This window comes from Triturus cristatus, chromosome 5_1, assembly GCF_964204655.1.
Source record: "Triturus cristatus chromosome 5_1, aTriCri1.1, whole genome shotgun sequence".
Lineage (NCBI taxonomy): Eukaryota > Metazoa > Chordata > Amphibia > Caudata > Salamandridae > Triturus > Triturus cristatus.
Genome location: NC_140587.1, coordinates 100804339 through 100816869, shown reverse-complemented (window position 1 = coordinate 100816869; position 12531 = coordinate 100804339). Strand labels below are relative to the sequence as shown.

General features: G+C 46.1%; 1 protein-coding gene across 5 annotated transcripts in view; it reads left to right on the top strand.

The window, feature by feature from the left end:
- Positions 1–1848: 1848 nt before the first annotated feature.
- Positions 1849–12531, top strand: part of HGH1 (HGH1 cochaperone) — a 152152-nt gene continuing 141469 nt past the window's right edge. Inside the window, exon 1 of one of the 5 annotated variants that reach the window (XM_085604513.1) lies at positions 1849–1999. In XM_085604513.1, coding sequence (XP_085460639.1) covers positions 1856–1999 — 144 coding nt within the window. In that variant the 5' untranslated portion in view covers positions 1849–1855. The remainder of the gene's footprint in view (positions 2000–12531) is intronic. The other 4 variants (XM_085604510.1, XM_085604509.1, XM_085604512.1 and 1 more) reach the window with 4 other exon arrangements.

The following is a 12531-nucleotide window of genomic DNA, read 5'->3' as shown; positions in this document are numbered from 1 at the left end:
ATTTATCTAGCCATATGCAACGTTCAAAGCCATTAATACTCGTTTATTTAAGCATAATTCACGGTAACATCACATAAGCAACGTTTATCCTATTAATATGCATACAAACTTAGTTTACATATTATTTTAGCCATGCAAAGCAATCCCACGTGTATTTTCTCGGTTAATAAGGTTGATTAGTTTCCATACAACAAACTGTTAATTATTATGATTAATTATTAATCGTTTTAATACAAACATACATAAATGGATTGGGTACATAAAAGGAAAACATTTTACCCGCTCCATCACCTATACCAGGGGTGTGCTGTGGTCCTGTTTTCCTTCACAGTGTAGGTTCCCTTTCCCCTTTTGTCTTCCTTTTGTTTTCCTTTTGGTTTGTTTTTTTTTTTTTTCTCTCCCACTGCGGTCCTTGGGGCCAACTTCAGAGTTGGCCTGCTTCTATTGGGGTTATTTGGGCCACGTGGCCACTAGCAGCACCCACAATGACTTGGCTGGCAGTTGTGCAGGGTGAATCTTTGGGGCAACACTCACCCTGTGGCTGTGTCTGACCTCAGTGGTGCCGCGTGGTCTCGGGCCCTCGCCTAGGCCCAGCGCGCGTGCGCTAACCTCCGGCGCTCCGATCTTCGTGCACAAACTTCCGTGTGCAGCGGCGCTCGGCCGCTGGTGCGCGGATCGTTGTCCGCCCCTCCCTCGTCGCCAGTGTGATAGGGCCCGACTCAGGCCTCGGGAGCAGGGGAAAAGGTCGCGAAGCGCGGGGACGCTCAATCAATGGAGCCCACGCCAGTGCTCGGGTTGAAGACCGCGCCCCCGAGCGGGCGGCTCCCTTTATTCACACCCCGCAGGCCACGCCTGGCCCGCGGATGACGTGGAGCGGACTGTGGACAACTAGACCGTAAGATGTTACACAACACATTGAGCGTTGTGTCTGATCCTGTCAGTTTCTGATCCTGTCGATGGAGTTAAGATGCACTGAGTGGATCAGGCAACCTCTGATTCGCTTTTCCTGGTGTCAAATGGACCATATTCTCAGGTTAGTGCTACTCATTGCCCAAAACGTGGTAATTTGTGATATTTAGCTTTCAATATGGACTTCATTGCTTATTTTTATTGGTGAGAAAGCGTCACTCATTTTGTAGCTCATTGGGCATTAGAATGCCATTCATAAGTGCACATACCTTGGAAATCGCACACATAAGCAGTCTAAAAACTTGGCAGCTATGTACATACCGCTTACAGGCATCAGAGTTCCAATTTGGATAAAAGTTAAACTTTGCCCGGTCTTGTTCACCTTGGATTGTGACTTGATTTTGCTCGCGAAAAATTGTCACTCATAGTCGTTAAAATGTCACTCATAATTACACTGAAATTATGAAAATGTCACACATAGCAATTTTAAACCTTGGCGGCTATGCACTCAAAGTTTGGTCTAGTAGCTACAAGTGACTACGCTGATCGTAAATCTACCTAGGCTAGTGTTCCCGCATGTCCGTTCGGTGGCCAAAACTTCCCTTGGTGCGTAAAACGTAACGGCCATCTTGAAAAGGAGATTGACAGCAACTACCACAGGTACAGCCCTTTAAAACACGATAAATATTTCTACTTCACAATATGTGTACAACAATTCTATTGCATAATGTAATAAGAAGGTTTCGTTTTTAAATATCTATATGTCTAATATTGACCTGTCAGTAAATACCTTTTAGTGTAGCTTGATGTTTGTTAGTTATTGCTTTTTGGTGATTCTCCTTTCATCCAAAGCTCTCGCTTCTCAAGGTTTTTTCCGCTACACCCACACTTTTGTCACTGTGGAGAGCTACGGGCGGCTCCCTCGCGGAGTCCGTCTTCTGTGTCTATGGCTGGGGCGGGGCTACCTGCTGCATGGCAGCCAGTGTGCTGGAGATCGAGCGTGGTGCTGGTGTGTCAGCGAAACCTTTGCTTCCCGAGGCTGCGGGAGTATCCGCAAGGAGAAGCGTCGGAGTACTGTTTCCGCTGTAAGGTGCCTTTTGTTGTTTCATTGCCGGAATTATCATTCATCCAACGCCCTGAATACAATTCAGATAGACGTCGCTTCGGGTTGTATTTTATGGTTTCCATTTCTGCCTTTACTGACAAAACAGTCTAAAACCCTGCAATAACACACAGTACATTAGTGTTGAAACATTCACTTTTAATGAACAAGCCACGAGTGTGTGCAAGTAATGGAAGCTCTTGTTCTGTGCACAGCAGCTCACATGGCAATCTGAGGGCCATGATCTCCTAGTATTCTATGTGTGTAGGTTTGTGTTCCTCACCAGTCCATCTAATATGTGTGCTAGACAATGTCGAGACCCCGCACCCCATTCAGCCACTTCTGACTTTTAAGGCAACCGCATGTTTGGTACTCGTAGTTTAACTTGTAACAATGTAAGTACGTGCTGTTTGTGAAATGTCACGACTGGCTTAAGGTTTATTACATTTTTGCAATTTTATATAGGGTGGACGTGGCCCGCAGGCATCAGAGTGATTTACAACAGTAGCATAGTTCAATCGTACAGCAAGTTACAGTGACAATAATTGCTTTCAGACATATCACGCATAACACAGGGTCTGTTGGTAGCAATGTTGTGTGGATTTGTAAAGCACGTTAATAACCCGTGAGGGTATCCAGGCGCTTTGCAGTCATCTGTCTCCTAGATGAGGTTAATTGAAGAGCACGGTCTTCAGCTTCTTGCAAAACTTGGGAAGCGATGAGGAGGCTCTTATGTGGTGGGCGAAGTCGTTCCATGCTTTGGGGCGATATGAGGATGCATGGCCTGCTTTGGCTTTGTGGGTATGCGTATCAGTGAGAGTCCAGCTGCACGTAGGTGTGTAGAAGTATATGCGGGTGTTAAGGTATGGAGGGCCAGTGTTGTGTAGTGCTTTGTATGTATGTCTGAGCAGTTTGAAATGGTACGCTTATGGATTGGGAGTTAGTGCTTTCCTCTGGGATGTGATGTGAGTGTGACAAGGTACGTTGAGTATGAGTCTTGCTGCAGTGTTTAGAATGAACTGGAGTCTGTTCAGGAGCTTCCTATTGGTTCCTGTGTAGAGTGTGTTGCCATAATCAAGTCTGTAGTGATCAAAGCCTGTGTGAACGTTTTCATGGTGTGTCTGATAGCCGTTTGAAGGTCTTTTGTGGCATCCTAAGGAGGTGGAAGGAGATTATTGCTGTTACTTGGGCTTTCATGTCGAGCTTGTCATCCAGTATGATTCCAAGATTTCTTCCATGGGTGGTGGGGTGGGTGAGGATCCGAGGTTTGTTGACCAGCAGCTGGAGTCTCTGCCGGAGGCTTTCCTTCCACAGATCAACACTTCAGATTTGTCTGTGTAGAGTTTGAAGCAGTGGATTTCATCCATGTGGTCACCGCTGTCATGCATGTGTCAAAGTTATTTTTTCTAGTGGTGGTCTTGTCTGATAGTGAGAGTATCAGTTGGGTATCTTCTGCATAGGAGGGTATGTTAATGTTGTATGATCTGATGAGGTCCGCTAGCAGAGTCAAGTTTATGTTGATTAACTTTGGACTGAGGGATGATACTTGTGGAACTCCACATATGAGGTTTTTAGCCTGCGACATGTAGAACGTCAGGTTGACTTTTCGTGTTCTTCCTGTGAGGAAGGAATAAATTCTGTTGAGGGCGGGTCCTTGTAAGTCTATTTCGTCTAGCCTTATGATCAGAGTGGAGTGGGAGACCATGTTGAAAGCTGCTGACAGGTCAAGTATTAAAAGAGCCACTGTCTCTCCACGGTCAAGGATCAGCGTGATGACGTTGGTTGCAGTTTGAGGGCAGTATTGTTGCTGTGGTTGGGACAGAAACCGGATTGTGGGTTGTCTAGGAGTTGGTATGTGTTGAGGTACTGAGAGACTTGTTTGTTTAGGGTTTTTTTTCATGACCGTGGCTAGGTAGGATAATACATTGTGAGGCCTACTTTGTTTTTTATCCACGTATTTCATATGCCCACATAGTGCATTTTGGGAGTTAGTGCATTTTGGGAGTTAGTCGTTATTTACACTGAACTAATTGTATTAGTTTGTAATTAAGGCTCCTTGTTTTCCCTTTTTACTGATTTTCACAGATGTCTACAGACGGTAGTGTGTCTCCTGTTTGTATTTATTTTTAAAAACAGAACAATTCAGGAAATTGAGCTTCTTTTGAGTGACTGTTCATACTGTGATTAATACATTTCAGGCCAATAGCTGTACATATTGGCAGAATGGGAGTTAGAATAAATGCAAATCCTCTGCACACGTGTGATAATTACAAACATGAGTAGTAGATTGATAAATCACATTTCTTTTCCTTGCGTTTTTTTCTCAGTAGTTTATTTGAGTTCTTCTGTAGGTGAAGTCCATTCCGCACTTGTCCATTCCGCACTTCTCTCAACCTGTTTCTTAGCCAACACGTGTTTTGTCGCCGTTACATGGGATTACCCCCGACTTCTTCAGGGCTTTGTGTGGTATTTCAAGGTTTCTTATTTTCGGTGATACTTCCAACCCGAAAGGGTATCTGTTAGTAGTTATCATTTTTCAAAAGTTGCTAGAGTTGTCCTTTAATGCCATTGTTTCTTCCTATTTCCTGCGAGTACGATTGGTAATATCCCAAACAGCTGCCAAATCCGGCAAGCTAGTGACTCGTGTCGTCCTCCCTTCTCCTGCATGTAGGCAGAGCTCGACTGCTACGTCTCCAACTGCTACGTCTCCGGTATTATTATTTTTTTTTTTTTATTGAGGACGTCGTGATTCACTCGTTCCGCTTCAGCCATTACACCACTAGCGGAGGATTCAGGAAAGTTAGTGAGTACATATTTGCGAGCGCTCGGGTATTGCGACCCCTCCCCCTTGTTATAGCGGAGTCATGTTGAGATAGATGTTTAGTTGCTGCACGGATGGTGCGTTGACGTAGGAGATGAGATAAGAGAGACAATATGGATCGCTATGCGACCTAGTAAATCATTATGACACAAGGTTTAATGTTTGACATCTATATTGTAAGGGTGGCATTCTCTTAGCATTGTAATTATGGACATCTGAGTTGAAAGGCTATTGGGGATGAGCATATTCCCTTAGCTGACTATACTCGCATGTGTCTATGCGTTCTTTATGGTAGGTGTGTATATTGATGAGATGAACACTAGGCCTGGGCGTAGTTCGCGAAGTAGCACTTCGCGAAGCTACGCAAAGTGAAGTTCGCACTACGCGAGCTACGCGTAGCACTTCGCGAACTGCGTAGTACCTTGTTCGCACTGTGCCAGATGTCGTTTTCAATGATTGCACAGTGCGGACAAGCAACCGGCACTGTGCAATCATTGAAAATGGCATCTTGCACAGTGCGAGCTGTAGTTTTCTGCTGCTCGAGTAGATTTTTACTCGAGCTTCAGCTTTCTCAACGCGAACTGGTAGTTTCTAATCGCGAGCGGTCGCGAGCATACGCGACCACTCGCAATGAGAAACCTGACCTCCTCGCGTTGGGAATCTCGCCGGGAGGTTTATTTTCCATGCTCGCGATCGCCAACTTGAAGTTGCTGATCGCGAACAAGGAAAAAGTCTCGCCGGGATGTCATTTTGCTTGCTCGCGGTCGCCAACTTGACGTTGAGGACCGCGAGCAAGCAAAAAATGACCGCAGCACTACGCAACACTACGCTACGCGTGTTCGCACTGTGCTACGTGCAGTTCGCGTAGTGCGAAGTAGCGCGAACTTCGCAAACTACGCGAGCGTAGCGTAGTGCTTCGCCCAGGCTTAATTAACACACCCCTAGACCTTTAATGCATATCACTGTAAACTACAGAGTACACATTATGTTGGGTACATTCTTTTGGAATAAAGTAATTTGTGACCATATGATATGAAATCCTATAAGAATAGATGTGGAGATAGGATATTTATGTGTTACAACTAATTATTTGTGTACGTACTACACCTCTAATTCAAATTTCAAATTTATTTATTATGTTTTGGCTCTCAAAGAGGGCCACATAAACATGTACAGACAAAGCAACACAGTCATCAAAAGTACAAAAATTATAAAAACATAGTATTCGAACCGTGATAGGTACACTGCAAGCCATCAGTCCCACAAGGCCGGGCCGGCACAATCTTCCAGAGAATTTAATAAATAGCTAAAAATCCTTTAAAAAAGTTAAAAACATAAGCACAGAACATTTCATTTGGTGGGCAATAAAGTGCATGAAGAAAATCTTGTAAAGTGACAATGCTGAGGCGTAGACAGATTACTTTAAGCCATCGCTTGCGCAAGCTACGTAACATAGGACAAATCAAAAGTACATGCATACAGTCCTGGTTATTTAATTTACATAGATTGCACAACGGTGAAGTGCCATGCCATTTGGACAGCAACACGTTAAGAGGGATTAAGTCATAACGTAATAAAAACCAAAACCTACGTATCCCATGTGGCAAGTTCCACAGGGCATACGGTTGGGGCTGTTTAAACCTATAGGAGGAGATCAGCGGCTCCACATTCCTTTTATCTCCAACTCTTTTTTTGTCGGATAGAAAACAATACTCCCACGAAGCCTCCTTAAGGACCTGCTTTAACTGCGTGGGAGAATAGGAGAAGAGAGCGCTTTCATCCAGTCTAAGGATTTTCACAGCCCCTCTAAAATTACTAACAAGTTTAGAGAACTCCTTAAAATTGCCCAAAAGTTCATTTTTGAGTAAAACTCGCAGGGTTCCTTCTCTCGCTCTGGCTAAGCTGGCTATCCACCTTATTAAGGCGCATAGCCCCTGAACCCAGGCACTCCTGAGTCCAAAATCCAGCCTGCAGGCAGCCAGTGAACAGGCATTGTTAAGAGTCGAGAGGGATCTTAGGAGTTTTCCCTCAGTCTTGTGGCAAAAGTCCCAATATTTTATCTCTATTATTTCTATACCATACAAGATGGTTGCGGGGATTTTAGCTCTAAATACTTCTAGAAGGCTAGAAAAATGTCTTTTCCCCGTTGCCAGGTATAGGGACTTTAACCCATTGCCATGGGCAAGAGCTTTGCGAGAGCAATGCTCTATATGAAGATTCTCGCTCATATTGGCCGAGAATATTTTCCCTAAAAAGGTATAACAAGTTACGACCTCCAATCTAAGCCCTCCAATAGCCCAACCAAAATTTGTCGAGCGGCATTTCTTCCTACCAGCAATACACATCACTTTACTTTTATTAATATTGATCTTCATATAATGCTCCCCAGCAAAGTCCTGAAGAGCCTGAAGCCGATTTGCCAGACCCACGGGAGTTAAGTCAAGCAATAACACATCATCGGCATACATCAGACAGGCTATTGGCACCCCTCCTATCAACGGTGCGATCCCCTCACTATGGGACACAGCAGCAGGGAGGTCAATTGTGTATAGGGAAAACAGCAGGGGCGCCAATAAGCAGCCCTGTTTAAGGCCATTCTGAGATGGTATTTTGGCCGACAGCCCCCTTTCGCCCCCCATTAAGACCCTGCACCAGGTCTCAGTGTGCAGAGCCCGCACCAATTCCAGCAGGGGAGTAGGGACACCCAGCGTCGCCAATTTTCTCCACAGCGTTCCCCGATCTACTTTATCGAACGCTGTGGAGAAATCAATGAAGGCGGCGTATACAACACCCCCTCTCACCTGGACATATTTATCAGTAATAACCTGAAGGGCTGTCAGGTTGTCCAGAGTGCCATGTTCCCTTCGGAAGCCAGTCTGTTCCAACGGCAAGATGTTGCGCTCCTCGACCCAATCAGAAAGAGATCTCAGGAGGCATTTCACAAAGACCTTTCCGATGGAGTCGAGGAGCGCAATCATGCGATAGTTACTGGGGCTGTCCCTTGCTCCCTTTTTGAAGATAGGGACCAGAATGCTTCCTCTCCATGATGCAGGGACACGTTTGGAAAGATGGCATGCCCTAAACAGGGGGTACAAGATTTTACTCCAGGTTGAAGGGTCTTGTTTTAGGACCGTCATCGGAAGCTCATCCGGTCCCATGGCCCCAGAGGATCGCATATTTTTTATAGCCAACTCGATTTCCTTCTCAGAGGGAAAGAAAACCGAGTCATCAGGGGCAGCATACATGAAATTATCCACACCTGTGGTCCCGTTCCCTGCATATAATTCTCGGATATGAGAGGACCATAGATCTTCTGGTATAGCCATGGGAGTAGGGGAGTGGCGTGTACCACATCCTTTCCCGATTATTGCCCAAAAATCTTTCATGTTGCCATAAGCAGCAGATTCCCTTAATTTAATCCATACTTCATCCTCCCTGTCCCTTTTGATTTTTAGCTTGAGTCTGCTTCTCTTTCTTTTTAACCTAGCGATATCTTTCCCACGTTCCGGTACCCTTTCGACGTACTGTGCACGGATTAGTTTGTTTAATTCCCTATTCAGGTTACGGAGAGTCAGAGGAACTACCTCTCCTTTTTTTTTCCTAAGGGGGACAGTTTTTTTAGCATTCAATAAAATCTTTACCATGAATTCCTCAAAACAAACTATTTCATTTCCGTTCCACTCTTCTATTTCCCTAAGGGTATCGGTCAGTAGCTCCTGCACCCCATTAATGGCAGCATTATACCAGAAGCATCTTCCAGATATCGAGTGGAAGGTAGCCTCCCTGCCATTTAGCGACCAGGATGCCGTATTCATAGATTTTAACGAAATTGATAGTAACAATATACTGTGGTCGCTCAGAGTCGTGGGTGTAATCTTTAAATCAAGAATCTGGGGAAACAGACTGTAGCTGGCGATAGCATAGTCCAAAATTGATGACCCAAAGGGGGATTTGTGGGTATAATTTGCGGGGACGTCAGATGGAAATCTCCCATTTAAGATAATACCATCCCCGATCGCTAGTTCTTTTAACAAGATCTTCCCCCTTTTATTTGTCCTTAAGTTTTCAGGGAAGAGCGTCTGGGGGATGCAATGTGCTTCCTCCTTAGCTTTATCCCTGAAGAGTTTTAGACTAGCGTTTGAAACTTTACAATTCAAATCACCGATAAGCAAGATTACAGGAAAGGGAGGTGAATTTTTTATCTTATCCATATACTGGAGAACCCGCTGCAATTTATCATTAAAACATTCCTCAGGCGGAATATACACATTGAAAATTACCATGGGGTATTTTACATTGTCATGGAACATATTTTCTAATGTTATTGTGTGGAAAAGTCTACTGGTGTCAATATAATGGGAAAATCTCCATTGAAACTTATTTGACAGTAAACAGGCGAGCCCCCCCCTAGCATGCCCTTTCTTAGAGGGCGCAGCCGGAACTTCCAAAACATAAAAATCTTTTAAAGGCGTTAACCTATCTATGCACCATGTTTCCTGGATGCACAATATATCAGCCTCCAGAGTGGATAAAAAGGTCATTTTCTCCGGGCTGCTATGGAATCCGGCCGCGTTCCAGGAGATTATGTTTAAGGCTGGGTTAAAGATGGTGAAACAATTTGGGTTTATCCTTATTTTTTGTTGATAATGCACTATGGAGCCAATTCCACCGGTTATTGTCATCATTGAGTGTGGAATTCTCAACTAGTGGGAGAGGCTTCACGTGCGATACTGAGCGTTTTCCCCTGGAAACCCAAATTTTCAGGTCTCTCAGAGGAGAGGTTACCCCGTTTTGCTCACCACCCCTCAACCCCTGCTTATCGAAAGAGTTTGGCTTGCCTGGGGTAGAGATAGGTAGAATATCAATACCTAAGCGTTGAAAATTTTCAGCCTGTTCTAGTATCAAATTTGTTATGATAGGGGAATAAAATTTCACCCGAATACTCAAAACCCGACTTCCACCCAACAAAGTCACCAGTTCAATGTCTCTAGACTGAATGTGGTAGAGACATTCAACCTCACTGAAACGCTTGAGAAGCCAGGCTCTATTTAATAAGAGGTCGGTATCAAATAATGGAACAAAATCTAGTACACGCACATCCACAGGGGCCTTTGACGTACTTACAGGCCGGGCCGGAGGGCAAGAATTTTCAGAGTCAGTTGTTAGCACAAAGGGGGGGGCCAAAGGGTTTAACCCCTTCAGTGCCCGCCCCTTTCCCCGCCCAGTGCCGGCCGTTGCATTAGCGGGCGGGGTCTATGACGAGCTGGACTCGTCATGGGCACAGCGCCACCGCGGCCCATGACGAGTCCAGCTCGTCATGGGCACTGAAGGGGTTAAAATCCCAGATGGATAAGAAATTGGTCCTCCCAGTGCACTCCGGGAAGGAGAGCCTAGGAGAGAGCCCCCAATTTGTGGTAAATCTTCCTGGGAAGGCAGGCTGCCTTGTTCATTTTCCTCCTCCACTGAGGTTGAAGAGGTTAAATTCACATCCATGTCCACTTTTAAGGAAGTAGATAAGGATTCCCCATTCCTTATTTCATTCTCCCTTGTCTCTGTGCATTTTTGGAAAATGAGCCTCCGTTGCTTCTTCTTTCTATACTTTCGAATTGGTTTCCTCTTACTGGCTTTGGTACTTTTTTGATTACCATATTTTCTTTTTTCTTCATTGACCTCAGATTTGTCGGCCAGGAGGTCTTTTCCGCCATCCGGGACAAAGATAGGAAATAATTCCTGAACCGTTTTAGGGCCTGGCAAGACTTTATCCTCCTCCTCTATCTCCAGGACTATATTCTTGATACAGTTAGAGGCTGCAGTATGAGGCATCTCCTTATGAGGGACCATAGAAGACTCTTCATTTTTCCTAACTAGTTCGCTTCTAATGGCTTTGAATTTCCCCTCAGATACAGATTGTTCAGACTTAGGAGGAGAGGCCTTACTCGCATCCGGCACTTTCTGCAGCAATAACTTTAGGATCTGGGTAACTGATTCAAGGATACAGTCCGAGCTGCCAACAAATTTCCCTAGAAGTAGCAAAATTGAAGCAAGGAGTTGTTCCAGCGCGATCATGGACTCAGAGATCGGCTTTTCTCGTGCTTCCGCAGTGCAAATATTATCCAGGAGATTGAGGTCGGGGCTCTTGGAGGAGTTTAGCAAGTCAGATATTTCATATCTATTTAACGACGGGGTGCTACTATACAGCATTAACCCTGATGGGGTGGCTCCCCCCTGAACTTTAAATTGCTCCAGAGATTCCACTTTAGCAGGGCTTACGTAGCGTCCCCATAGTTCCAAATCAATGGATAGTGCAGACAGGTCATCCCCCGGCCTGTCATTCATGGGTAACTGAGGGATCGATGGTATGTGCACTGGCTCACTTATAATCGTCAGCTTCCCGTCTGTAGGGTCCCGAAAGGGAGACCCTCCTACCATAGTTTGGGGGGCTCCCTGCTGGACCTGGGGAGATCGGGGCACAGAGGTAGTTGGTACGTGTGCTTCCAGGGCTTTAGTATCTGGATTATGTAGAGTCGCACATTTAGGTTTTTTTATGCCAGATAGATCCCAGAGTTCAGATAACTGACATTGTCCTTTCAAAGGTGGGTTATTTACTGACTTATTTCTTGTGCGGATGGTAGTTAATTTCCGGGCAGGTTTTTCTCCCACTACCCTTCCTGATCGTAAGATTTTAGACATTTTCCACAGTAATAAAAAGAAATATAGCAATATAAAACGTATAAAAGTCTGGAATTGAGTCAGTCCCCGGCAAAGCAGGTAGGACCAGGGTGCAGTATAGCTATCACAGTACTTGCATCAAGTTACCCTTCTACTCAAGTGGGCACGAATGCAAACAAGTATTTACAATGTATACCAATAAGAAATAAGGGACCAGGCCCAGCCCGGCCTACCTCGGTCACTGAGGGCCACAGAGGGCCCGCCCTTTGCCCGGGCTTAGCCCGGCGCCGCCCGCGCGCGGTCCCGCGATGCGGTGTCAGCCTTCGTGTTTTAAGCGCCTCCAGGCGCGAAACCGCGTTCGGCGGCTTCCGGGTCCGCCGCTAGGGCCATTGGGTAATGTAGTTCGTGCTGGGCTCCACACAGGCCAGGACGGCAGCAGCAGGACAGGGAGCACAGTGCTCCAGCACACCCAGAGAGCAGCAAAGTCACAAGCAGCGGTAAGCACGGCAGTGCAGGCTCTAGGAAAAGATCACCCGCTCTGTCAGTGACAGCCTTCGTGTTTTAAGCGCCTCCAGGCGCGAAACCGCGTTCGGCGGCTTCCGGGTCCGCCGCTAGGGCCACTGGGTAATGTAGTTCGTGCTGGGCTCCACACAGGCCAGGACGGCAGCAGCAGGACAGGGAGCACAGTGCTCCAGCACACCCAGAGAGCAGCAAAGTCACAAGCAGCGGTAAGCACGGCAGTGCAGGCTCTAGGAAAAGATCACCCGCTCTGTCAGTGACAGCCTTCGTGTTTTAAGCGCCTCCAGGCGCGAAACCGCGTTCGGCGGCTTCCGGGTCCGCCGCTAGGGCCACTGGGTAATGTAGTTCGTGCTGGGCTCCACACAGGCCAGGACGGCAGCAGCAGGACAGGGAGCACAGTGCTCCAGCACACCCAGAGAGCAGCAAAGTCACAAGCAGCGGTAAGCACGGCAGTGCAGGCTCTAGGAAAAGATCACCCGCTCTGTCAGTGACAGCCTTCGTGTTTTAAGCG